Source organism: Protomyctophum parallelum (assembly GCF_964188405.1).
Source record: "Protomyctophum parallelum genome assembly, chromosome: 19".
In the NCBI taxonomy this organism is placed as follows: Eukaryota; Metazoa; Chordata; class Actinopteri; order Myctophiformes; family Myctophidae; genus Protomyctophum; species Protomyctophum parallelum.
This window is the reverse complement of record NC_139717.1, coordinates 36778494-36805108: the sequence shown is the minus strand read 5'-3', so window position 1 is coordinate 36805108 and position 26615 is coordinate 36778494. Positions and strand designations below refer to the sequence as shown.

General features: G+C 42.4%; 2 protein-coding genes across 3 annotated transcripts; one reads left to right on the top strand and one right to left on the bottom strand.

The window, feature by feature from the left end:
- Positions 1-646: 646 nt before the first annotated feature.
- Positions 647-8115, bottom strand: ostm1 (osteoclastogenesis associated transmembrane protein 1). The gene is made up of 6 exons (XM_083789919.1): positions 7649-8115; positions 4997-5111; positions 4433-4548; positions 3649-3759; positions 3089-3254; positions 647-1995 (listed from the first exon to the last, which is right to left on the bottom strand). The coding sequence occupies exons 1-6, from the start codon at positions 8039-8041 to the stop codon at positions 1940-1942; spliced, it is 957 nt and encodes a 318-aa protein (XP_083646045.1). The 5' UTR covers positions 8042-8115; the 3' UTR covers positions 647-1939.
- Positions 8116-20408: 12293 nt separating this feature from the next.
- nr2e1 (nuclear receptor subfamily 2, group E, member 1) lies at positions 20409-26060 on the top strand (the record flags this gene model as incomplete). Of its 2 annotated transcripts, none has more annotated exons than XM_083790371.1 (9): positions 20409-20436; positions 22996-23141; positions 23670-23757; positions 24021-24256; positions 24496-24639; positions 24857-24953; positions 25163-25312; positions 25483-25588; positions 25789-26060. In XM_083790371.1, the coding sequence occupies 9 exons, from the start codon at positions 20409-20411 to the stop codon at positions 25949-25951; spliced, it is 1158 nt and encodes a 385-aa protein (XP_083646497.1). In that variant the 3' UTR covers positions 25952-26060. The 2 variants fall into 2 exon arrangements, with proteins under 2 accessions (XP_083646497.1, XP_083646496.1); XM_083790370.1 differs by having other exon boundaries at positions 20409-20469.
- Between the last annotated feature and the right edge of the window lie 555 nt (positions 26061-26615).

Genomic DNA, 26615 nt, shown 5'->3' with positions numbered 1-26615 from the left:
TAGTTTAGTTAGTTCTCTCAGTCACGTGATGATCTCCGCTCCACTGGCCCGTGCGAACAACTCAAGTGTTTCTGTTTCCTGACTTTCAGCCCTCGAGCTACACAGCTTAACGGAATCCGAATCAAAGCTGTCATTCCCGAGCTTCGTTCGAACTCTCAACTCAGTTTGCTGTGTATGAGCGCAGCTGAAGGTCCATGCTTGAGCCGTTCTGCTGGCTGCTGTGGGGTCATATGACTCGGCGTATATCTCAGTTAATGCTATTAGAAACGCTGAAGGTCAGCAGTGGCTGCGCTCCACAAGACCAAAAAGCCAAGGGAGTTTTAGCGGATGTGTTGCTGCGATTATTCGGCCAAGTATCTTTATCCCACATTAGCTTAGCTAATGACGGAGGAAAAGCCGATCCCGTTGCCAGAGCAAGAACGCAACGTGAAAACAAAAGCTATGCCTGTATGGGGAAATAAATTGCTTTTTAACCAGAATACAAAAATGGACTTTCATTATTGCAGTGATAATCTAGGTGCCACATGTCCTCGGCTATATAGAAACAGGCATTTCTCCAACAGGGAAACTTTAGGTAGGCCTATTTAACTTAAATTTGTAACAATTTATTTAATTATGTTCCAAAAAGCTAGAAAAGTTAAACAATAAAACCAAAAGAATATTTGGGTTGTATTGTTTCCAAAACAGAATAGCCTATTTGACAGGCTACATAATGGATACATATTATGTAGAAGTAAAAGGAGTAAAAATTTAATAGACAAACTGCAAAAAGTCAATTAATAGCCAAATATCAGTATTTATTCATTTACAAAAAGATGGCACATTAAATGCATGATTCCTGAAATAACCATGATATTAAATGATATTAACCATATCATAAAACTAGGAGCAATTGAAATATTAACCACTTGAACCCTGCTGTATAGCCTACTATACTTATAGTTGACCATATCCATGGGAGTCCCATGATGGGACACTAAATATCTTCCTGAAAATACCTACAGTAGCCAATCAGCTTGCAGGTCTGCTATTTTTGGAATGTCTTGGGACGGGAGTGCTAGGATTCAAGTGTTTAATGCTATAGTAGAAAATTCAACAAATATATCAAATTAAGCCATCTGAAATATATATATATTCAAACAAAGATTTAAATAAATCCCGGGGGGGGGGGGGGGGGGGCAATTATGAAACAACCTAAACAATTGAAACTGTTAATCAATCTCTTCACCCGTCTCCTCTTATTACCACAAACCATCATGCCTGAGCATAATAAAACACTTCACAAATTAAGTTAAAATATCATAGGAAAAGCACAACAAAAATAAAATACAAAAAATAATACTGGTTGGAAAACAGGTAACATCAGTGTCATACTTTGGAGTGCTCTTACATTATGTTTCTTTGTTATAGGAAATGCACCCCGCTTCTTTTCTTACAGCACATACGTGTCCACACTAATGGACATCAAGTGCTTCCTGGCTGCAGCTCTCTGCTGAACTCACATTAGAGGCAGAAAGGCCGTTTTTCAAACCCAGAAAAGGTGTGTGCGCACACACAAACACACTCACACATGCACTCACTGACGTTAACCCTTTCAGCAAGCCACCTGAGCTAGTATTGTGGCAGCTATAATGCACCTTCATATCAAGATGTGATGTCATTCAAATAATAATTATTATAATTATTTATTTTATTTTTAATTTTTATTTCGACCAATGGGCGGTCGCTGATCTACAGCAGGGTTTTTTTTTTTTATATCTTGTGATATGGTGTCATGTTTTCCAATAAATATTTCGGAATGCTCTTGTTGAATATTCTGTATACTACTAAATTTCTAAATGATCTTCAAGCTGAAGGCTTGAACAAAGCAACTTAAAGTTATTAAGGATACTGTTTATAGGATACTTGTTTTCTTCCATTTTAGCCATAATACCACTTCTCAGCTGAACTTGTCCTGAATGTTCATAAGACTGGTCTTGGACTTGGCTCGTTTTGCTGCAGAAAGAGAATTACATGTATTACAAATATGTACTAACAGACAAGTATGACATCCAGAAATGATTTACAATGTTTCACATAGTATTAAATAGTATGGTTAGTTTTTTACATTTACATACCATTTACAAAGCAAACAACTCATCACTAAACACTAGCTTTTGTTTTAGAATAAGATTACTTCTCGGTAAATTAAAACGTAACAATTAAAACGTAACATGGCAGACAGTCAGAGGACTGCAATAATCTCACTCAAAAAATATAAAATATGTATGACCTTCTTTCTAACACTGTAAATATGTTTTGCTCCATTGCCCTTAATGGGGTCAAGGTCAAATCTTTAATGAATGTGAACATAATGGATGGCCATGAAAAAATAAATAAAACTAAAGATCAATGAGAACACCGTGTTAAACTACAAGACAACAAACTGTTGGAAATACATAATTTATGTGTAATGCTATATTTCAATATATAATTCCTCCTGTTATGCATTTAAAATGTCAGTGAAAGACCAAATGCTGGTAGAGAATGCACATAACTTTGGATACTACATGCCACTGGATATTGGAAGCTAATAAATCCATATATAGTAGGCCTAAGTATAAATCGAACATTATGCTTTTGTACAAAATTTAGTTTATAAATAATTAACTTAATTAAATAATTAACCCACTCTTTCATACCACTTATCACTTACCATTATCATTATCATTATCATTATCATTACTTTATCAAACATTAGTTCTTGAGTTTCGATGTCTAAAGTGCCAAACCCATTAGTTATAGATTTAGCATCCACCTAAGCTTCACACCCATATAAAATCTCCCTGCATTTCTCTGAAACCTTAAAGAGCCCCTGTGGTCACTGACCTCTCGTGCACCACCCAAGGAATCCTTCAACCTCGATGATCCAGAGGTTTGCTAGAGGCAACCGTGCTATGCTTTCAGAGCTACCCAGGATACCCCTCTCAGCTAGACCCCCAAAATCACCCACCCTCCTCCACAAAAGACACAACACTCCTGCACCCCTCAAAACCCCTGTCAAAAAATCTCTCTATGCGACAATGGCCGAATTAAGCTGGTTACTCACGGTGTATGAGCTTGCGTTTCTTTTGTTCGGAGTGAAGGAAGCTGCTCAAGTAGAAGATGATGGGCAGAAAGAGCATGAAGCAGGACACAGCGATGACAGGAACCGTCTCCTCGCGGGGAAAGGAACAATTGAAATTCTTGCTCCACAGTCTGCGGGTCACGTTCATCTGAAACGAAGGCAAGGTGTCGAACAATGCTTCAGATGACCACAGTGAAGGGGCACACTATCAAGTTAAAGAATATTTTATTAGGCGTTTTCTTTCCATAAAATCCCTTAACTAAAATGAGCTATAGAATAATTTTCTCTAGTACCTCTTATTTGGTGTATTTTCCTGTTTTCTATAGTCTTAATCAGATGAATCCTAGTGCCTCTATTCTGCGCATGTCATAATAGGCAAACATTTGGTGAAAATAGAAGATCTACAAGCTCACAAGCTATTTCTGGCAAAGAGATTTGATATAGAGGGCAAAAAGGTACAGACTCCTGGGGGACCGCTGTCAAAGTATAGAGTTTAAGTGATTAAAAAGCATTTTGCGATTGCCAAGTGCACAGATACATACCGCATCCTCAATGTCGATACAAAGAGTTCCGTTCTTATCCATACGACCATACAGCTCATTCAGGTCCCTATATGTGATCTTACACTGCTTGCACAGTTCTGAGTGGTTTCCCTGTTTGACAAGAAAAAGAACAATCCTCCATATAAATACATGACCTCTCAGCAGAAATAAACTCAATATTGAACATAACTGGGGGAGGGTGGGGGGGGATTTCATCCAACCGAAAAGATATGCGGTATATGCCATGATATACGTATATTCAGTATTCACAAGCAACATGAAACAATGGGCAGTGCTATAGTGAGTCTGAGGAATAGATTTTTCTGTACATGTACAGTATGTACATGGGTCATTCAAGCAATTAGCACTGGCAATCTGTGTGAAAATAACAGCTTATTTACTAAGGCAGGAGCTAATTACGCCACCAGCGAATGGACCGCCTTCTTTACACATTTTTGCACATGAAGCCGAGCTTAAAAGGTGAACTTGAACGGTTGAATCTTTGCAACATGTAGCTCTCTACCAGCTCAGGAATGAGAATAAATTCTGAAATATAAATATAACCCTAAACCTAATTAAGTAACAGAACAGACCCATTTTAGAGGGACCACAATGCAACTCCAACTGTCTGAAAGAAGTGGAATGTGGGCAACTGTTGCTCATGAAATGAACGCATATAGGACTCATAAAAACAAAAAAGTGCATAAACAGAGTGCATAAAAAGAGGATCGAAATAAGTTTGGAGTTTCATTTTGGACCCAGTTCTTCCACATTCACACCTTACCTGTTGAAACTTCTCAAAGCAGGTGAGAGATTGGTTGAGAGCCTCCATGAAGTACAGCGTGTCAGTGGTCAGGCCTTTGTATAGATAGTCTTGGGTTTTGTCCTTGATGACACAACCTTAAAAACATTGTTTTTTCACATACTTTTTTTTAAATGGAAAATACAAAATATGTTTAGATAATATGCATTATCATTGTACTTGGCAGCTGGAGATTGTTAAAGTATGGAAATTAAGGGGTTTGGTGTCTGCAGTGGCCACTTTTGCCTATTGTCATTGAGTAAGACATTGAACTCTTATTCACCGTCCACAATGACAAGGCACTCCTTGTTGGTGATTATTGGATGTGTATGGCTCTGGCTGTCATAAGCCCAGTCTGCACCAATGATTTTCAACTTGCTACCAGCTGCAATAAATTGATTTGACCTTTTGTAGTAGGTCGGCAAGTTGCAACGAGTTGCATTGTGAATCATTGGTGTACTGTGGACTGAGCTTTGTGTGGACAATTCCCTAGTTATTCTGTGGGCAATATGGTGATTGAATGCTTGTTATTCAAGAACAGCTTACGATCACAGACTGCTATGTCCCATATGTCTTTCAGGTTACTGTACAGCAGATAGACCAGCATCAGGCGGTCACTCCGTAGAAGGCTATCCTTGCAGCTCACGTTGCCGGGCCCCATCTGAAGATACACAAGCACATTTAAGAAAACTGTTGGGACTGGCATGGCATGGCCTACTATTTGTTGATTTATACAAATATAAAGAACAATAAAGTATGTTTAGAATAAAATAATAATAATAATAATAAAGAATGGAAACTCCTCACAAAAAGTTTGGAAACTTCATTTTGGTTGATTATTTCTCCCCTTTAATAATACCAATTGGTATTGAATTTTATATTGTTTTTATCGTCTTTACCACATCCGAAACATGTGTGGATAGCACCCCCCAAAATAATTGATCAAATCTGGCCGACGTGGCAACCTGCCGTGTGGGTGGAGCTTCTTTTCCATCCACCAAGCTGTCTAAAAACCTGGAAAAGACCTCTGGAGTCAGCTTCCTTTGGCCGTGCATGGAATCTTAGATGTGCCCATAACCTGTTAGGGAACTGGAACACACCACAGCTTGGCTCTCTCTCTCACAGGCAAGACGGAACTACTTATCAGCAATCTCAAGTGAATGCAGTGAGATATCAGGATGATATTTTGGAGCCAGTGGCAATCCCAAATCTTCAGAATCTGGGACGCCATCCTCCAGGATGACAACGCTTGCCCCCACAGAGCCCATTTTTTATAATGGGATGAATCTAGAGTTGCAATACCCTCCATTAACATCCCATTAGATCCAAATGCATTTCCGATCTGCTTGTATTAAACAACGTTAAACTCACCACAATCTCACACCGTGGCGGACTGGCGGTGGATCAGTGGCTGGACGGGAACAGCAAGGTTCCAGTTAGAACCTGGGCGCTATATAAATGCACCATTTACCAATATTGCAGCTGTAGGGAAAGCTTAAATTATCCTCTACATGTTACAGTATGTGCTACTTTCTGTCAAGAAATTATGTGCAGGTGATTCTTTTTCTAAGTGTTAGAGATTGTAAGCGCTTGTCGAAGTCACTGAACGGCCCTGCATACCACCCGTTTCAAATTTGCACAGAATGCAGGAGGCAGCTGCACGACCGGTTAATAAAAAAATCTAGTGTTGCAAATTGCGGCTAAGAGTGGAGAGGATGGAATGGCCTGTCGTGAGTCCAGACCTCGACCCAATTGAACACTTGTGGGTAGCCCCAATATGTTCCCTCAGCACTACGCTCATTCTGTAGGGAGAGGGCACATATGGAACACATTAGCCCCTCTCGGAACCCTACATGAAGCTTTTCTGAAATTTTGATGAGTTTTATGTAGGGTCCCTGTTCATGACTATATTTTCGTATGGGAATTCTGGAACGCGGATGATAAACATGCTCTCTAAGATCGAATCTGCGCCGTTTGACGGCCTTTTTTAGTTTAAGTTATTCTGAATTCGGGAACTTTAAGTACCTATACATTCCGCTGCGAATATCTCCTGTGGCGCGGAAGCCGTTAAGTATTTTTAATCTTTGTTTGACCGATTTGGTCGCTTTATTTCTTCTTGTTTGTTTACCGTTTATTGTACCGCCTCCCGGTGTGCGGTTGGCTTGTGCGGCTACGTCCCTGCCTCTGATCTGCTCTGTCATAGCTATAGCGCCACTAGCTAGCCAGATAGGCGGTACAATGAGGTGTCAATAAACAAGGAAGGAAGAGAAGAATCAAAGCGACCAAATCGGTCAAACAAAATACTTAACGGCTTCCGCGCCACAGGAGATATTCGCAGCGGCATGTATAGGTACTTATAGTTCACAGATTCAGAAACCCTCACACGAAAAAATGTCGTCAAAGAGCGCAGACAGGCGTTATACATGTTGTTTATGTTTTATGTATGTCCGCGTACCAGGTGGCATGGTACTGATGCAACAGGACCCCATGCACTGGGTCTAACAAATGTCAGAAACTTCAGTAGCATTGGGTTCTGCTTGGAGGGCTAGGAACACATATAGAGTGACCAACTCTAGCAACCACGTTGGCTGACTTGCAACAAAACCTTGTTGAGGGATGGGCCGAATGCTTGGTCCTTACAAGCTGTAAAAGGTGACTAATCAACGATAAAAAAAACAATAAATACAATACCAATCAGGGGAGAATTAAAGGGGAGAAATAATCGACCAAAGTTAAGTTTACAAACTTTTTTCCACCTCTCCAGGGACCCTCAATGTTTCTTCAGCGGTTTCTAAATGTACTGTACAGTTACAGGTCTAACTCCATGAAATCAAAACGGTTTGAGAAACACTGACTGGTGGTAGGTGACGGCCTTTTCAAAAACACAAGCATCTACAATCACACAACATGCACAATCACAACAGTGTCACTCATGGACGAAAATAGATAACCGCAGCATGTGAACTGAAATATGGTTCTGCATGCCATTTTGAGAACAAGTCGCAATGTCGCATGATCCCACGCCACTGTTACAGCAGCTAGACATGCAGGCAGCATCACATGATCTCGTGACTGAAGAGATGGGGGGGGCGTACTTTAACTAGTCCAATCTAATTTGCACATGCAGGCAGGCTCTATTGTACACACACATTCAACGGTGTCAACTTTTTTTTTGTACTTTAAGTATATTTACTATACCTCAGTTGATATATTGTGGTAGATGGCACCAAGGCTACCATAACTGGCGAAACAGTTCTGGCACAGTTTGACAGGTCGCGCGGAGGGCACCATGCAATTCACATACGTGACATATCGTTGTCCAAAGAGATGCAGGAGCGCCGTGCAATAATCGCTGATCTCCAGATCTTCTGGAAATGCAGCGAGCAAGTTTAAGGAGGAGGAAGACCCCGCAGGCTTGAACACGGGCGACTCGGCCAACACTGCATGGCTCGACACGGGGATTTGTTGTGTCATTTCTCCGACTAATTCTGAAGCGGTAAGGTTCGCTGTGTCGGAAGACGCGGACGCCCAGCCGTTTAGTAGGCCTACCACCAGCGCCATCAAAAACAAGTTCACGTTGCGCGGAGCCATTCTGTAAAACGGAGATGTTAACTGGGCTTCTTGCTTCTTTCACATCTAAGAGCCCATTACAACTTGACTTCCTTGTTTTCGCGATGTGATCATGTGACAGTCAGCCCAGATCTCGCGAGTGTTGACGCGCAGCTCGAACTTGGACTTGGGGTGGTCGAGCTCGATCTCTCTCTCTCTCTCTCTCTCTCTCTCTCTCTCTCTCTCTCTCTCTCTCCAGTCGCAGCTATCAGACCAAGTGTGAGCATTAGCAGTGTGAAATGTGAATACTGAATACATTACTAGTGTGATGGATGTTTACCCTGTATAAGTTATAACATGTATATAACGACACGATGTAGCATATAGCTCTTATGCTGTACCCCCTCAGTTTATACATTTTAACAGTTTTTATTATATTTTGACAAATGCTTTGGCAAAGTAAATGTATGTTTTTTCATGCCAATAAAGCTCATTTTAATTGAATTGAGTGCCTGTCTGAGTATATGACCATGATGTAGAGCTCAATGTTATAGATATAATAGCTCGCGCATGCTCTCCCACTCATTATTTGCACACTATACGGTTTTGACACCATACAATTTTCGAATGTGCGTGTGCTGCATGGTTCGGAGCAAATAATCACGGAGTCAAGGTAAATGATTTGGGTTCAAATTCTGATTGTGATAATTGTCGAAAAGCCCTCGAATCAAACCACTGCAGTCAATGGTCTTTAATGTGAAATTAGTGGCTCTTGATAACTCGCAGGCCGCGGCAATCGCGCAGTCATGAGAGCCTAATGAAAATGAGGGGGAGAAAATGCGTGGCATTAGGGTCTATTCTAATACTGCTCACAAGTCTAGCGGTAAATATGCCGTTTTTATATGGATTTTGGCCTCTATACTCCACTCGCGGCACTCGATACCGTCAGCTCATTAACTCTTCTGTTCCTGTCCAGAGTTCAGCTAATTGTTCAGATGTCCCCCCCCCCCTCCTCCCCCTACCATGCAGTGCATCCCATCTCTAAAAGAAAGATGATTAGGCTACACACTGTACAGCTTTGCCTATAGCTTTGAAATTCTTTCTGCATCCATACATGGGGGTTCACTTTGGTTGGAAACATTTTTTGGAAGGAAAAGTAGCCTTATATGCATGCAGCAACATAACCATATACAAAATATATATAAAAAAATCACACCCATGTGAAGTGAGGGGCGCTAATATATTAAAGTCAAACAAACTCTCTTTATTGTTAATGGCATTTAATGTTTGTGTTAGGCACAAGATGACATACATTTTCCCTTCATTGTCAATGGCGTTTTTAAAAACAAACATTGAACTAAAAACAAACATTAAACCTGTATATAGGCTAAAAAAAACATAATAATAATAATAATAATAATAATCAATTATTATTATCATCATCATCATCATCATCCAGGTCCAGGCATATTATTATTTGCACGGTGTAGGCCAAATCTATAGGCAGGGCTATAGATGCAGGACAATGGTCTCAATTAATGTGCAAAATAATAAAATACTGATAATACTCAAATGTATATTCGATTCATTGAATTGTGGAATGTGGAAATAGGCCTAAAACGACATTTATATTATCATGGATCAGCCTCATGGCAAATCAACAAAATCGGCATGTCATAATTTGAGATGGCCGTTCATTTCAGAAGGAAAAAAATATAGCCAAATGTGCCTATACCCAGATAGTGAAATCGGCCTGACGAGGACAAAAATCACTTTAATTAGGCTCAGAGAGAGAGAAAGGCCGCCACGAGAGCTCTTCAAGAGGGTGACGAGGACATACAAGATAGCCTACGTGAAGTAGCCTGCAAGTGCGAAACCTGAAAGAAACCTATCAATAATAAAGCTTGTATGACAAAACAGAACGGTGCACCTGCGGAAAGATATGCAAGCTGCATGCACTCAAAGCCAACAACAAACAAACAAAAAGTATTACTTTCCCATGAGTCTATCACAATCACGCCATGCATTAAAATGTGCCCAAAACGACATAGCCTATATTAATATAGGCCTATCTTGGTCCGATAAGGAATTGCTACAGCCTATTCTTGTCTATATACTCGTGAACTGGACACCACAAACGGTTAACTTAAACCGATTCAGTCTTAAACTTGGCTCTACAGCAAGGGAGAAAATAGCTGTAAAGTTATGCAGAAGTTATTCTTCATCCTTCGGGCCGTCCCTAATCCGCCAAAACCTCATTCTTTCATCAGAGAACTGTGCCTCTTTTCTTGTTTTCTCCTCTCTATACAACATAAAGTCAGACTGCATTTAATGGTTATGTCGGGATGTGAGAGGGCTTTCCCAAATGCGAGGCCCCTTTCTCCGGAATATTGCCCTCTTCGTCGTGTGAGTCTACCAACCCACAGCGACCCCATATATTCTTCCTTCGCGTCTGACTCGAATAACAAACTAGCCTGATTTTCACATTCCATGGGAAATGCAGAGGGTGATAATAGAGATTTCGCTTTCATTTTTTACGCTTGACTTGGTTATTGTTGCTTTTCTCTTCTCCCGTGATTCCCTTTCCAGGGATTAGCCCTGACTTCGCCCATATACTGGCGGCCAAAGTGCCCTAAAACCCCGCGATGACAATTGATGCAGATCAAGGCAGGTCTATTCTGTGCTATTTCAAGTTGAAAAGAAATTATCTGAGCAAAGAGAGACCCATCAAGTGGAGTTTCGGTGAGGCCGCTCACCAAAGGGAAAGCCACTCTTTAGTGGAAGAAATGTAAATTAAAGTATATAGGCCAGACTAAAGAGAAAAAAGGGGGGAAAAAAGGTGAAAAGTTGTCAAATGCAGGCAGGCCTATAGCCTTCTTAGGCAGGTGCTATTATCAAAGACAGGTCAATATCAGAAAGTGGACAGTCGCATAGCCTAAATTAATGCTGGATTCGGTGACGGTATGTGTTTTGCTAATAGCCTATTATAGCCGATCGATTAACGATTACGTTTGGTGTGTCGCCTTCGCCTGCTGAAATACAACATGATACATGCATGGGGGACGTTGTTTGACTCAGTGCACTGAGTGCAGCGCTGCAGCGCAGCCCTTTTAGCAGCATTTAACACGAGAGGGGTAGGCTGGCTATAGGCTGTAGCCTATATTGCTGTGTGACTGTCTTCCCCAATCAAGCATCTCTGTGGCACTGTGAGAAGTTAATCTTTGTTGACGGTATATTGTGCACTCTTCCATCGGCTGGTTGGTTTGGATCTCTCTTGGAACCCAAGTCTGCGCACACAGACAGGATAATTAACAAACACGCAGCCGGCAGTAGCGACACAAAAGCGGCTTTGACTTCCTCACTGCTGGTCGCCTCTATGGGGCGGCCGTGCGCGGGGAGCGCGCGCGCTCCCATGCGCGCACATGGCCGCTTCTCGTCGCTCCTGCTATATAGCTCAGATGCAGTCAGAGAGTGGAGGAGACGTCTTGTTTCATAACAAGACACGAAGCTGACTTCTCTCAGCTCCAGTGAACTGGACATAAACCTCGACTGACAACCTCCAGTGCCCAAACAGAACGAGAGGGCGGGTGGGCCGGCAAGGGATGGAGAACAAGAGAGAGAGGAAGGGGGGCAGCATGCAGACTCGGACTCGCACAACTTAAGAAATGTTATTATTCGGCAAATTCTTGCATCTTTTAAAAGAAAGAAAGACTACAGCCTATATCACCGCCACCGGCTCTTGTATTGAAGCAGAAATACCCCATGGCCATGGGGCAGTTATTTTGTCCTTGCCAGTTCAGTATCATAGGACCAAACATTGAATCCAGCTTTTTCCTTTTGACTGCAGCACTGCCTGGCATAGAGAATAGATTTGTTGTACAGCTCCTTGTTAGTGGCTAACTCATTTTTGTGAGAGTTGTTCTTTGTTGGCCTCTCAGAGCCATCTTCCCCCTCTCAGAGCGCAGTGCGTTACACCAATTAAAGTACGACGTGCTGTAAATGTAATGGCCCGGGCGGTGATTGTTTCTGACAAGCAACAAAACACATAGGCCCGCCCCTCCTATTAGCCCGCAGGAGGGGGTGGGGTGACGGGTTCACGTCGGCCGACCTGAGACGGGTCAGGGCTGCGTGTGTGGCGCGCGCGCACGCGCGTGCATGTGACATGGATGTCACTTTCAAGAATTTGTGGGGAGTCGGGACCGGCAGTGGGGATTGATCATCATCATCATCATCAACAAACAACATCTTAAAGCCATATAATTCAGAGCAGTGAGGCCTACTATAGATTCTGTGTTCAAATATAGGTTTCAAACACACAGGACATTCATATTCCCATTTGTATTCATCAAATTATTCCCCCTAGTAAATAAAAACCACACCCGTGTGAAGTGAGGTAATGATGATGTAAACAAACGGTGACAAAATAACAAACATTAAATTATCTTTATTATGTCAATGGCGTTTTTAAAACAAACATTAAACCTGCACCCCTCAATAATTTGTTCTGCCTGCATGGTTAAATAAATGTTATATATAAAAAAAGATATAGGCAGCTAATGCCTATATTTGGTATAGTATAGCCCTATATAGGCTAAAATAAGCTACCACAAACTTTTATGCTGTGATCTAAGTCACCTTTACAGAAAATGTTACAGAAAAAGGCAGGCTATGTCGTACAGTATTATGGAGATGCCAGTTTGCTTGGGTTAATTATTTTGCTCTTGTGGAAACTGGAAATCTGGAAAACAAAAAACTGCATGCCTGGAACATAAATAAATCAAAATCAGAATAACTGGTGCTATAGAAATAGAAACATGCCAACTGGCTTTTCAACTAAATATCCTGTATATTTCTTATGAAGAGGAACTGTTAAATTGACTTAAGTAAAGCTGAAATATATACTAGAATTATAGGCTATAACTTGGCTGTGTCTCCAAAGGCAGTTAGCTTGTTAGTTAGTAAGAAGTTATCTTTAAAGTGAGCTCAGATTTGTAAACGAGGGATGCTGGAGGGCTTGGTCCTCAGGAAAGCCTCTCCTGGCCCAGAAGAAAAGAACTTGGCCCAGATGCAGGCTGCAGGCAGCGATGTTAACTTTGAGTGGCCCCTGTGGCTCCAGCGCTGTGCCACCCCCAACCCCACCCCCCACACTTCCCACTTCCCAAGCCCCCAGGTTGCCTTTGCATGACATCATCCCCAAACTATGCCCCCCATACCCATGTGAATTTGAGCTGTCACAATCGGCAGCTCCCCCATTAAACTGTACTGCACCCCCCCTCCCCCCTTTCTCTCTCTCTCTCTCTTCTCTTGGACCAATCTCCTCCCTTCTTCTTCTTCTTCTTTTTTAACCCCCAGAAAGGCATTGTTTGAGTCAGGGCTTGATCAAAAAACTGTTGCCGGCCAACCATGGGGCTTTCTGTAAATTCAATAAGGCCACCTTAAAGATTTTCCTAATTAATGGATGACATCTTTGGCTGGAGGAGAGGCGAGGCATTCTGCTCCAGCTCGCTCTTTGTTCACCTCCTAATTAACTTTCCTAGGTCACTCAGGTCCCCGCAACCTGAGAGTGAAGAGCCCCCATTGAGGAGGGAGTTGTAAACTTACTTTTTTTGCCTCGGCACTTAAAAGGGGAAAGCAACTATAGGGAACAGAAAATATCCTATTTAAGTCCTTTGTGCGTGAACTGCTTGCACATGTTCTAATAAAGGAAGTCTTCTAAATAAGCTGCCATGTTGCTCTCCACTCCCCCTCTCCCTCCCTTATTCCACCTCTTTCAATCCCAGGTCCCAACAGAAAGGTTATGAATGATAGCTCTAGGTTGAGGGGGGTAAAGGACGAAAGGACAGCATCTGGGCATTGTTGAATTGTTAGCATCTGAATCTTTGAGGGAATCTGAGGATGGGAAAGCACTGAACTGCCAGACGGCGGATGGGCTTGATGACTGAGAGAAATGCAGTGAATATGAGTAGGGGGGGGGAAACAGTTTCTTCATCCTTATCTTTGTTAAGAGTATATTTCTAAAAGACCGTAACGGCTGTTTTTCCACTGATCCTTATTTTTCAAGCATTAAAAAAGGTCCCACAACCATTACGTCATTAATCAACGGTACATGCAATCAAAACTGAAGAAGCTGCAGAAATGTACGTTGTTGGTGATGTAATGTGTACATAATAAGGGCAGTGATGTGGGTGCGCAAAATTGCTAAAAAACTGAAATGGCTTGAGGGGAAGAAAAGTGATGGTAAGAAATAAGAGGATCTAAAGATAAATTAATTTAAGATTTTCACATTATTTCACATAGAGGAAGAATTTGTAGTAGTCTCTCATACCTTGCCTGATCACTTGCTATGGTGATGTCTTCAGTTTCATTACATTGAGTCACAATTGACCACCAAGCCTCCGGCAGAAAAGGTACAAGATAAACTTTATTATGCCTTCAGCACATTTATAGCGGGCAGGTGTGTTAATGGCACACAGATCATATAAGCATGGAAATCTTCACTTACCCTCACACTTTTTCAAACACCCGTAGTTCTCTACACACAAGTTCACAACCAACCACCCACCCACCCACACTCTCGTGCACGCAAACACACACACACACAAACAAACACACACACACACGCACGCACACACACGCGCACACATAAATACCAGTAAGACGCCCTGCCCTGTCTTACTGGGTCGCGTGCACACATCCGCCTGAGTGACGGTGGCGCTTTGGCATGGGGGGTCAGATCAACATATGGAATGAATTATGTACTGGCCATATATGGAGAGTGTCTTGAGTGTACAGGGTTTGATGAGGTCAGATCAACATATGGAATGTCAGAACAGGTCAACTCCACTTATGGAGATCTAAGGGTTTGAGGTCAGATATAGAGTTGCTGGTAGGCTGCAGATCTAGGTGATGATCCAGTCCATCTCCAGAATTAAGACCTCCTTGTGAATGCTGATTGGTGTCAACAAAAACAAGTGTGTATTTGGGATGCTAGTAAAAACATTGCATGCACAACTAAACCAAACCGGTAACACTCTTGAATGTTTATACATTGCAGCACTGGATGGCATATATTTTCGAACTGCATCAACAATATTGTCGTGGCGAGCCATATTACATTTTTTTTATGGTTTATACAGAGTGGAGGGTGGATGTCGGAACTCGGGATACCAGATTGACAGATTGTACTTGGTTGGTAATACTTGCAGTCTTGCTTTGATGATGAATTTTAAAACATCCTCCCAGTAGCAAATGTATAGACCCATATAATGGCTTATTAAAGTTGGTGTGAAATACAAAAAACAAAAGCAAACATTTTATGTATTACATAAAGCACATCAGAAACAAGTCTAAATTCACACAAATCTAAATACCAGAAAAGTAACACATTCCTGATTCCATTTTGATACCGCAAAGGTGGTGTTATAGTGTATCCCAACTGCTGGTATCCCTTGTGCAGTCTGCTTGGCTGCATATTAAGACCCACTAAGTGAGTGTGAGGTTGCCAGTGACAGCTCCTGTGCTGCAGGGCCCTTGCAGGTTAATGACAAGGGGAAACGGTGACCTCCAGACCGTGACCATTGAACCTGACCTGTGGGCTGTGGGGCCTGCCGGCCCTGGTCGGTGTGTGAGGGACCATGACTGACTGCTTGTGAAACAGAGTCGCTTACGCTACGGCGGATTGCAGGAGAATGACTGTCAGAGTGACTCCAGGTGAACTTCATGGAGGGATGACCGCGACAGTCGTTGTGGTCACAGCCAATGATAGCGATTCTGTGGCTAATCTATCCGACGACCGCGACCACAGTGTACCACTGTTGTCCAAAGACAGTCACTCCATTCATTTAGTGAATATGTGTATGAATTGTGTGTGTGTGTGTGTGTGTGTGTGTGTGTGTGTGTGTGTGTGTGTGTATAATATATGAGCATCTTTTGTTCAAGGCACAGGCAGAGTATCATCAAGTCACTGAAACATTCATAAATGCAAGAGCATACAAATGTAACCAATTGGACACATTGTTTTGTACACTCTCAGAGGATTAATCTGCGTATGGCTGGACTTGATATATGTTGGTTGGTTGAAGTCACACAAATCTCTGCAATGTGGCATTCCTGGCTGCTTTGCTTTCACATGTTTGTCTTTGTGGGTGTGAACAGCCTAAGCCCCTCTACTCAGCTGTCATAATTTGTTAACGAATCTTTTCAGTGGGGGGAAAAAAGAAAGAGAGAAGACAGAAAGAACGAAAGAAAAGAAGGCTCTTCATGAGTGACTGAAAGCAGAGGTCCATCCAGAGAACCCACGGGTGACATCAGACTGATTTCAGACCAGCCTGTGATGGCATCTCTGTATATTTTAATATTAATGACTTGGGCCGCAAAGCCGCCTCTAAGCCTGTAACAGGTGCCTCAGCCCCACTTAAGTCTGGAAAACGGACACATCCAGGATCATCCAACATCCCACCATTAGCCACCATGCACTAAAATGAAGAAGAAAAAGAAGAGGATAAGGAAGAAGAAAGACGGTGGAGGGGGTATATAGGCAAAAAGTGGAAGCAGAGTTGGGAGTCAGTCGTCTCTCACAAATAAGTTTTTGAGTCACTTTCCCGAGCTGAAACACGGGTCGATATTTTTCCACCCTTGAGAAAGAGATTGACTTTTGTTTGGAGTTTGTGAGAAGTGGGAATCAGGACCAGGACAATGGGACTCCCCATGGTGAGAGGCTCAGAGGAGCCATCTCAAATCAGTCAGCCAGGGGACTGACTAATCCGTTCATTGTCCCTCCCTAGCCACCGGCCGCACATCAACACATTCGCCCCCATTGTCCCCACCCTCATGCAGCGGGATTTGCTCTCCCCAACAGCCAGTTTTGTCCAAGGCAGTTCGAGCGGAAGTTTCTCACTGACAATTTGCCCCAAATAGATTTGTCAGAGCGTCCAGTGCTCTGCACCGACTTCTGGGTTTGGATCTCGGTCCAGGCTGGGTTAGCCCTTTCCTGCATGGACTCTTCCTTGTTGAAAATTGCACAGAGTGTTCATTTAACTCTGAGAGTGCTGTTCATTTAACTCTGAGAGTACTGTTCATTTAACTCTGAGAGTTCGTAAAAACATGCATGGACCTGCATAAGCGGGTCTATGTGGTTACACATTTGCACACTTTGAGAGTTAAAAATGGCACTGTGTGTGTGTGTGTGTGACGTGTGTGTGTGTGTGTGTGTGTGTGTGCGTGCGTGCGTGCGTGCGTGCGTGCGTGTGTGTGTGCGTGCATGCATGGAGGCTACATACCAATGCACACAGTGTGTGTGTGCGTGTGTGTGTGTGTGTGTGTGCGTGTGCGTGTGCCTGTGCGTGTGTGTGTGGGTGGCCTCATGGCCAATACATATGTGGCACATTTATACCACCAATACAAATGTGGCAGAGTGACTTGAATGTGCTCCCTCGAGTCCCTCCTGTACCTGCAATAAATCATTCACCTGCCAAGGTGCTGTGGTGGCAGTTTTGCATGCGTATATGATTATGTTTATGCTTCCTATTAAAGACACATGAAGGGTCCTTAATAATAGGCTATACCGGCTATTGCAAATTGTCAGCTTCTTGTCAGACTCTAGGGCCCATTATCCTTATGGTTACATCATAATCCATATTATTGGTTCATATACAGAAAGAGTATGCCATGCCATGATAGGAATTATGAATCTTTATTATGAATAAAGACTGTTGCATGGCACAGCAAAAATTGTAATGTCACATGCAGGAAACGGTGGGATAAAACAAAATAAAAACTGTGCTGCATGGCTTTTAAATTGATCAGTCGAAATATTGAATTGCACCAGAAATGTCATTGAGCACGTATAATCCATTGAATTGAAGAAAAATGAACTGTCCGTGGTACTGAAACTTGCCAACATAATTTGCGGTTTCTGATTAGCAAATTGTGTATAAAAAGTGTATAGAAATGTTTGCTTTTGTACAAGTATTTTGTTTTGCAAGCACACGACGACAAGTTAACATAAAGATTTATATCGATTTGTGTATAAGGCCTATAGTTTGAACTGAAGTGCATGTACTTGCAGTGCCGTCCTGCTATTATGGTCCTCAGGACAGTTTTAAAGGATGGCTGCGCCTTTGGTTGGCTTGAATTCTTGCTATTATGTTTGCTCTCTGGCGCTAAGTGACTTCTCTCCAAAGCCAATTGGTTTACGCCTGGTTACCTACGCGCCAATAGCCGCCTACTCTACTCCTCGTGTCTGACATTTCAGATATTATCAAAGCTATATTTTTCTCCACAGTAATTTTACACATCTGACGACGCACACATCAGTGACTTACAGTGACTTCTTACTTAGTCCTCCACAGGCGCTATATGGGCAGGGGAATCTTCTCGCATTAAGCCTTTGGAGAAAACAAAACATATAGCAGCCGCATGAGCTACACACAAAACACAATCCACTGGTCCTTTTAACAATATTTCATTGACTGCTGGAGGAGAAGAGAGTCACTAATACAAAAAGTGAAAAGGCAACCCGGGCAACCATGATGTTGGTTATATTTGTGTAAAGGCTATCAGTGAATGACGAGGATTAGAACGAGTTAAGGAGATTATGTCGCACATTCACCCCCACCCGCCCAACCACCTACCCTACCCAACCACCCACCCACACACACTCATACACGCGCGCGCGCGCACGCTAACAATAAAGTGAAGTTATTCAATTATGAAGACCACATGGCGCAGTCATTTTCATCGTCCGTAATACGGTATTGTCGTATAGGCTATGTGTGGCTACGAATTTAAAAATCATGCTTCTTAGCTGTGTCGCTAAAGTCTCTTATAGGTTGAAAGGTTGGACAATAGCTAATTGCAATTAACTACGCCTCTCTACCCCACCCTCGTCCGTTTAAATCGACACTTTCAACGTCCATATGGCCTCTAGTGTACCGTGGGAATGAACACAATTAAAAACAGAATATGGATTTCTGGAGTTACCGGGTGAAAGCACAGCAAGCTGTCAAGGTCAGGGTGTCAATGAATGATGTACGGGTGCTCCGACCGACCGACCGACCGACAGAGACACGCACGCGCGCGCGTCTCTGTCTGTCTGTCTGCACACACACACACACACACACACACACACACACACACACACACACACACACACACACACACACACACACACACACACACACACACACACACACACACACACACACACACACACACACACACACACAGGATTGCACCCCTGTTGGGTTCCCTATACAAATTAACCTAAAGATACATTTACAAAAGACAGGAAAGATGCTCCCTGCAGGAAACATGTCTGAAGGTCATCGTCAATCTATAACAAATCATTTTAATTGACAAAAGCCCATGCAGGAAGATTTGATCGAGCCATGCATGTTGAAAATGTCCAACCTGTTGAAAATGTCCAACCTGTTGAAAATGTCCAACCTGTTGAAAATGTCCAACCTGTTGAAAATGTTTAACCTGTTGAAAATGTTTAACCTGTTGAAAATGTTTAACCTGTTGAAAATGCTCAACAGGTTGCACAAAATTCTAGTGACGCGCGATGGAGTGGCGGCTATATACAATATGTCCTATACAACAAAATCATAAATCACCACAAATGTATCAAGAAACATGGCAAAAACACCACGAGATTCATTTCATTCTCTCGAAAAGGAAAACAAATCTGTCTTGCATCTTCATTATAGGCAACCTGTACACCCGACCCCCCCCCCCTCCCTCCCTCCTCCCCCCGTTGGTGACGTCATGCTGGCGCTGGAGTTGGGAGTAGAAAGCAGGGAAAGCTAAGTGGATGAAGGAAGTGGAGTTCTCCACCCTCCGCCTCCCCTGACTCCTCTCATAAATATTACCATGCAAAGTTTAATCTAAGGACTCACGGCAGTAAGTCACATCGGCTCCCGGTTTGAACAAGCTCTCTCCGCTTAGAGAAGCCTATATTTGTTTTTCATTAAGAATTACCCGCTGCCCACTAGGCTTAGTGAGGTGCTCTGCATCGGGCAGTTTTTCCGTTTCTTTCTCAACTTTGCGCTTTGGTCGCCCCGAGGCGAGCGACTGCTTCTGTTGTGGTCGGTCCCGTTAACTGCACGCACGGCGGCAGCGGGTCTCCAACTCGCCATCTGTAAAGGACCTTGTGTGACCCGGACTCCGGTCTGTCCACTCCACGCCAAGACGATGTGCAGTCGGATATGTTGATTTGGGGTGCTTGGAAACTATAGCTATAGGCCGTCTACTTCACGTTGGGTTACTCTTACTGCAGGACATTAACTATAGCCCATCTCGATTAGTTTGTAAAATTAAGGCTTTCATAAAAGGCTGCTTATTGTTCGTGATTTCAACAACAGAAAGAACGTTTTGTTTCCAAACTTTGCCTATTATTAAGTCAGTTTCCATGATGAGCAAACCCGCCGGCTCAACAAGTGGCTGTTTGGATATTTTGAACGTGAAATCAAGTAAGTGCTTCCCGCATTTCTTTATGTGGAGATCTTTACAAATCCTGTCTGTTGACAAAAAGTGCATGTCAGATAATTTAAAAAAAAGTATAAGCATAATTCTCATATTTTTATTGGGCACCTGTAGCCTGCAATCAGCAGTCATACCGTCTATTGCTGGCGCTGGCATATAGGATGCATACCTTTTTATTACAAACGTACACTTTAAAGCTAATAGAAACATGTGGATTTATTGAAATTGTGTTATTAGAAATCCCACATTTTGCTTAATGCGCCACGCAGATTGACAGCCGCGCAGATTGAATTGCGTTTGCTTATAGGCCTAATTGATCTATTAAATCTCTCGTGCACGGTTTGTCGGTTGGGTGATGTGTAAGTGAAGAAATAAAATAAATAGCCCATCTACACCAAATGGTCCATCTTTAAAGTTAGGCTAATGAGTGTCACTTTTATGTTGGCTATCTAATTTAAATATTATTGTCAAAATGATTACGTGTAAGAGTTAAATCCAACAGAGAGAAATAATTAAAACAATTAATGATTCTCATTGACTGTTTATTTATGTGTGTGTGTGTGTGTGTGTGTGTGTGTGTGTGTGTGTGTGTGTGTGTGCGCGCGCGCGCGTGCACGCACAACACGTATGAAACGTTTAAATATAGCTTCACATTAATTAATTAAATTATTCATGATTATGTTAATTGAGTTGAATAAAGCTGCTGAATGTGTTACTGCTTTGTAATTTTAAATAGATTTTAACGGTATTTCTTTTCCTTTGTAAAATAAGAATTGTCACATTATCAGATATGAATTAATTCATGTTATATGTATAATAAATATGCCTTTGATAATAATAAATCTGCCTTTTAAACAGCAAAACGTGATGCGTTTAATTTCTATATAGCCTAATATAGCTTTAAAATATCAGAACATATGCCTATACAAACAGGTTTGGCAAGTTATAAAGGTCTACTTCATGATTTTAAAGAAAGTCCCATGCATTAGGCCTATAGAGATATGGGTGCGGATGAGTAGGACTTTATCAAATTTAGGAATGCAAGCTGCACGTATAGGAAACTTAATTCCCATTTAATACGTTATATGCCACATAACGAACTATACTGAGAGCAGAGAGGAGATAAATGAGTTCCCATTTTAACAAACATATGTATTTCAGTCATTCTTTATCTGTAGCCTACCAAAAAAAGGATTTGATAGTTTATAGTGGAAATATTGGAATCTTTCGTTTGATGTTTAGGCCTATACTATGAATGAATTATTCACACTTTGTCCACAATTGTTTTTTTAAAAGTGAAAGTACGTGTGTGAATTTGAAATTTACAAGCATATCATTCAATAGCTGACCAGCTTCTTTTTGCATCCCAGATGTTTCATTTAACTTCACATCTAGCTATGAAAAGTTAGGCCTATATATATATATATTCTATTTATTAAAGCTTTTTTATTTATTTTTTAATATAAAATATCAAAGACTCGATAGTGCAAGTGCAGAATGCTAATTCGTCTCTTAACTTATAGACTATAGCTATATTACAAGGCAGAAGCGCACAGTTTAATATGCTATTCTGATTCTCATGGTGGGCTCTAGTAAAATGTCAGCCCCTATAGTGAAGGCGATTGTTTTTGCTGCCGTGTAGTTAACGGGCGGGCCGCATCCGAATTCCCATGCTACCCCTTTTGACGGGTCACTGGTGAATCAATGAGCAGGTGGCAAAACGTCAGTGTAATTACATAGACGGCTTTCCCCCGAGAGAAAAAGACTCCCTCATATGCATACAAATATAGTTCTTTTAAATAGATTTGAATACAACATCTTTACAGAAATCACATTTTTTCATCTACTCCGGGGTCGATTTACATACACTTCATTTGAGTTGGTGAAACGAGTTGGTGAGCATTATTCTCGGTGCCGTGTCACTCCCTAATCCTTGGGCCTATAGACCTGCGGGATAAAGCAGCTGTCGAGTCCCATTATGAAGGGGAGTTGGCAGCTTGTCGAGATCGAGGCAGTCAGACGAGGTTCAATGGGGAAAATCATTAAGTTAACACTTTCCCTAATGTCCCCTTTGTGCGCCTTCGCGCATTGTCTTAGGGAACTCAGATATGACGCTTCCCACCGAACTTTTACTTGAACTATTATTATATACATGCACATATACAGTCCAGTGGATTCCAATGGTAGGAGGTGTGTGTGTGTGTGTGTGTGTGTGTGTGTGTGTGTGTGTGTGTGTGTGTGTGTGTGTGTGTGTGTGTGTGTGCGCCCCCCCCCGCCATGGGAGGTATAATGCGTGCAGTTTCATTTAAGTTTTTCGAAGAATAAATACATTTGACATTTTTCGATATTTCCTCAGAGATAGAAAAACAATCGTTAATATAAACGAATAGAACTTTCTTCTTTTGTAGATTGACATATAGGCTAATTATGAAGTTTGGAAGTTATGGAAGATTCGTATTCAATAAAAACTAAATGAAGACGCTGCAGGCTAATTGAATGTCTGCATTTCACAGGTCGCATATTGGATATCCCATGCAAAGTGTGTGGCGACCGCAGTTCAGGTAAACACTATGGTGTGTATGCCTGCGATGGCTGCTCTGGGTTCTTCAAGAGGAGCATCCGCAGGAATAGAACCTACGTCTGTAAATCTGGCTCTCAGGTGATTATTTCCCCTTTAAAACACAATTGGAGCCTATATATTTTTTCACCTTGTACAAAAAACTCACAAGGGTTTTATACCCATGGATTGCGCATTTTACGCACCGCCACGTGTTTTATTTGGTTCACCTCCTCGGGTCTCATTAAGTCTTCGAGTATAGCCTATAGCTACGAGTATAGCCTATATATACACCTTAATGTCTTCTCCTGGGTCATTACCTACAGGGCTAAACACCGCGCTGCTTCAATATATCAGGTGTAATCCAATCTAATGTATTGACACTAAGGCGCGGATTTAGTCAGCAGTGGGCGGGATACGCTACTTATCTGCTGGGATGAGGCCGCACTTGGAGCGGCAGGGGAGCAAGTTGATCACTATGATAATAGCATGATCTTTCACCTGGAGATTGGTGTCCCAGGAAGATAATGGCAAGAAGCTTTTGTCCCCGTGCTGCGCGAAATTCAGCTTGAAGCTGTGTAAAAAAAAAAACTCTCTCCTCTTTTTCTCCCTCCCTCTCTTGTTGTATAGGGGGGTTGCCCTGTGGACAAAACTCACAGAAACCAATGCCGAGCCTGCCGCTTGAAAAAGTGTCTGGAAGTGAACATGAATAAAGACGGTAAATGGGATTTAATTGAATCAACACTCTATTATACCGCATGCGGTTTCATTTAGATTTGGCGTGGCCAAGTCGTTTGGAAAAGTGTATTTAACGCAATCAACTGCAGCAACACGCGTGAACAGGGGTTGCATTCATAACGCTCCATGCATGAGAAGCAAATCATTCATCTCACTGTGCCTCTCTACTAAATACAAACACACTTAATGTAGCGCATTCACTCCCAGAGTACGTCAGAGTCGTGTATCTCTCTCATTTCACAGCCGTGCAGCACGAGAGGGGCCCCAGGACTTCCACCATACGCAAACAAGTCGCCCTATATTTCCGGGGACATAAAGAGGTGAACGGCTCGTCGACTCATTTCCCGGGTTCCTCTCTAGCAGGCCCGCCATTCTTCACCACGGTCACGCAACTGGAACCGCACAGCCTGGAGATGAGCTCAGTGGCGACCACACCAGAGAGGCAAGCCATTGTTGGTCTCGCTCAGCCTACTCCGAAGGTAAAAGCACCTGCCTTGCGTCACAATCCGGTAGGCCACATGTGCCCTACAAACGTTTAAACGCATGTAATATGGCTGTATTACATGTGACATTCTTCTTCCGTTTCAGTATGGCCTATATAGAACCACCTTTAGAAATTGTTTGTGTGTGTTTTCAATTTAAGATAATTAACTTACTATAGACTAGACGAGAATTAAGTATACTGATCATGATCATGCCATTCAATGTTGCCCTACAGTACCCACACGAAGTGAGTACACCCATGTATCTGTACGAAGTGGCGACGGAGTCCGTGTGCGAATCGGCCGCGCGCCTGCTTTTCATGAGCATCAAGTGGGCCAAAAGCGTGCCCGCCTTCTCCACGCTCCCTTTATCTGACCAGGTATAAGTCTAAGAAACGCAATTAACAGATTATTAATGCATTCAAATGCGGGGTGTCATATTAAAACCCTGCTTTTACGCACACACATTGACGCGGTCTTATTGTTCCATGATCCATTAAAAATAATAAGTAAACTGATTTCCATTCAAAGGCTACCACATTTCCAGTTGTCTCTATAGGCGTATAGTGGTACTTACTGAAACAATCCGTTTTGCAGCTGATCCTGCTGGAGGATGCCTGGAGGGAATTGTTTGTTCTCGGTATCGCTCAGTGGGCCATTCCTGTGGACTCCAGCACCCTTCTGGCGGTTTCTGGTATGTGTACTGCAGGCATCATGGGCATGAGAACACTCACAGTATATATCTATATGCATAATGGACAATAATAATAGTCGGGAGTCGGGACGTCAGCCGGTTCCCAAGGATCCCAATACAATTGAAGATGCCAACAGATGTGCGTAAAATATGTTAATCATGCGGGCTAGCCTATATCTGTGCTGACTTTGTTTTGTGATCATTTACAGGAATGAATACAGATAACACAGAGTCTCAGCGGCTGAATAAGATTATCTCAGAAATACAAGCGCTGCAAGAAGTTGTTACGCGTTTCAGACAGATGCGTCTAGATGCCACCGAATTCGCCTGTTTGAAGTGCATAGTCACATTCAAAGCTGGTGAGTTAAAATCGCCTCTTATCACAGTTACTTCCACCAATTCAGCACCTACAAGATATAAGAAATAAGATATAAGAAACCTATAAGAAATTGCAAAGGATAAACAGTTTTTAGAGGTTATAGCCGATGCGGCAAAGGTTAAAATGCCTCTACCCTCTATTATCACACAGTTCCAACGCATGGTGCTACTGAATTAAGAAGTTTCCGCAATGCCAGTGCCATCGCCGCGTTGCAAGACGAGGCACAGCTCACACTCAACAGTTATATACACACCAGGTAGGCCTGCACGAGTCAACCTCGATAATACTACATTGTAGACTACATTGTGTGTGTGTCTGTGTGTCATTAATTGTGACAGTAGGCCTTATACCAGTCATTGCATATATATCACAATAAGAGATAGCTTATATTATATTGGAGAGAATTAAACTGTCAATCACCTGGATCAACTGACGTTGAGCCCTTGTGTGTCTCAGGTATCCCACTCAGCCCTGTCGCTTTGGGAAGCTGCTCCTACTGTTGCCCGCCCTCCGCGCAGTCAGCCCGTCAACTATAGAAGAAGTGTTTTTTAAGAAGACCATCGGAAACGTGCCAATCACGAGGCTGCTCTCTGACATGTACAAGTCCAGCGATATATGAAAACACGTGGTCATTTCATTGCACACGGAAGTGACTTAAGCAAAGCAACAATCAAGCACTCCACCCAAATGCCAAGTCGTATAGCAGGTGGAATCACGGGCTGAATCTTGATGAGCACATTTCTATTCTTAATGGTTTAAGAAAACCATTTAGGCCTGAGCTATGTTGAAAAAGACTGTACAACAGCTAACAGTGGCTCTAGAGTTAAGGATAAAACAGTAACTTTTTATTTTATTATAGTGTCCTTAAGATGTTGAACTACAATCTTTGGTGTAAGCCTCGATGGCCTATACAGTGTAAAGTTGTAAATGTTAAGGCGAACACCTGCGAATGTTTTGCAAAGAAACTCCTCCCACAAGCTTTTCGCGAGTGTAAAACCAATGAGCTTGACAACCAATGTCCTTCCAATCCAATCCAAACGGAGGAAACCAAAAGACGACACGTGCGTATGCCAGGGCAGCAAGACATGAGAGTCGCTGTCCATCTGACCCAGTGCTGAAACCAAACGCGACGCATGCGCCGTCGAAGAGGAACTGAAGAGACATTCTGCATATGGATATGCTTGCACTGGCTCCCCAAACGCTGAAATTTAAATGACCTGAAGGTGTGTCTGTGTTTAAGTGGATACTTTCATGTTTGTGTTGGTGTGCCCCAGCCAAGAGAC

Coding starts and splice junctions, on each gene's coding strand:
- ostm1 (XM_083789919.1), bottom strand. CDS start 8,041: ATGGCTCCGCGCAACGTGAACTTGTTTTTGATGGCGCTGGTGGTAGGC. Junction 5,112..7,648: donor ACCACAATATATCAACTGAG/GTATAGTAAATA, acceptor GTGTATCTTCAG/ATGGGGCCCGGCAACGTGAG. Junction 3,760..4,432: donor GCTTTGAGAAGTTTCAACAG/GTAAGGTGTGAA, acceptor CTTGTCAAACAG/GGAAACCACTCAGAACTGTG.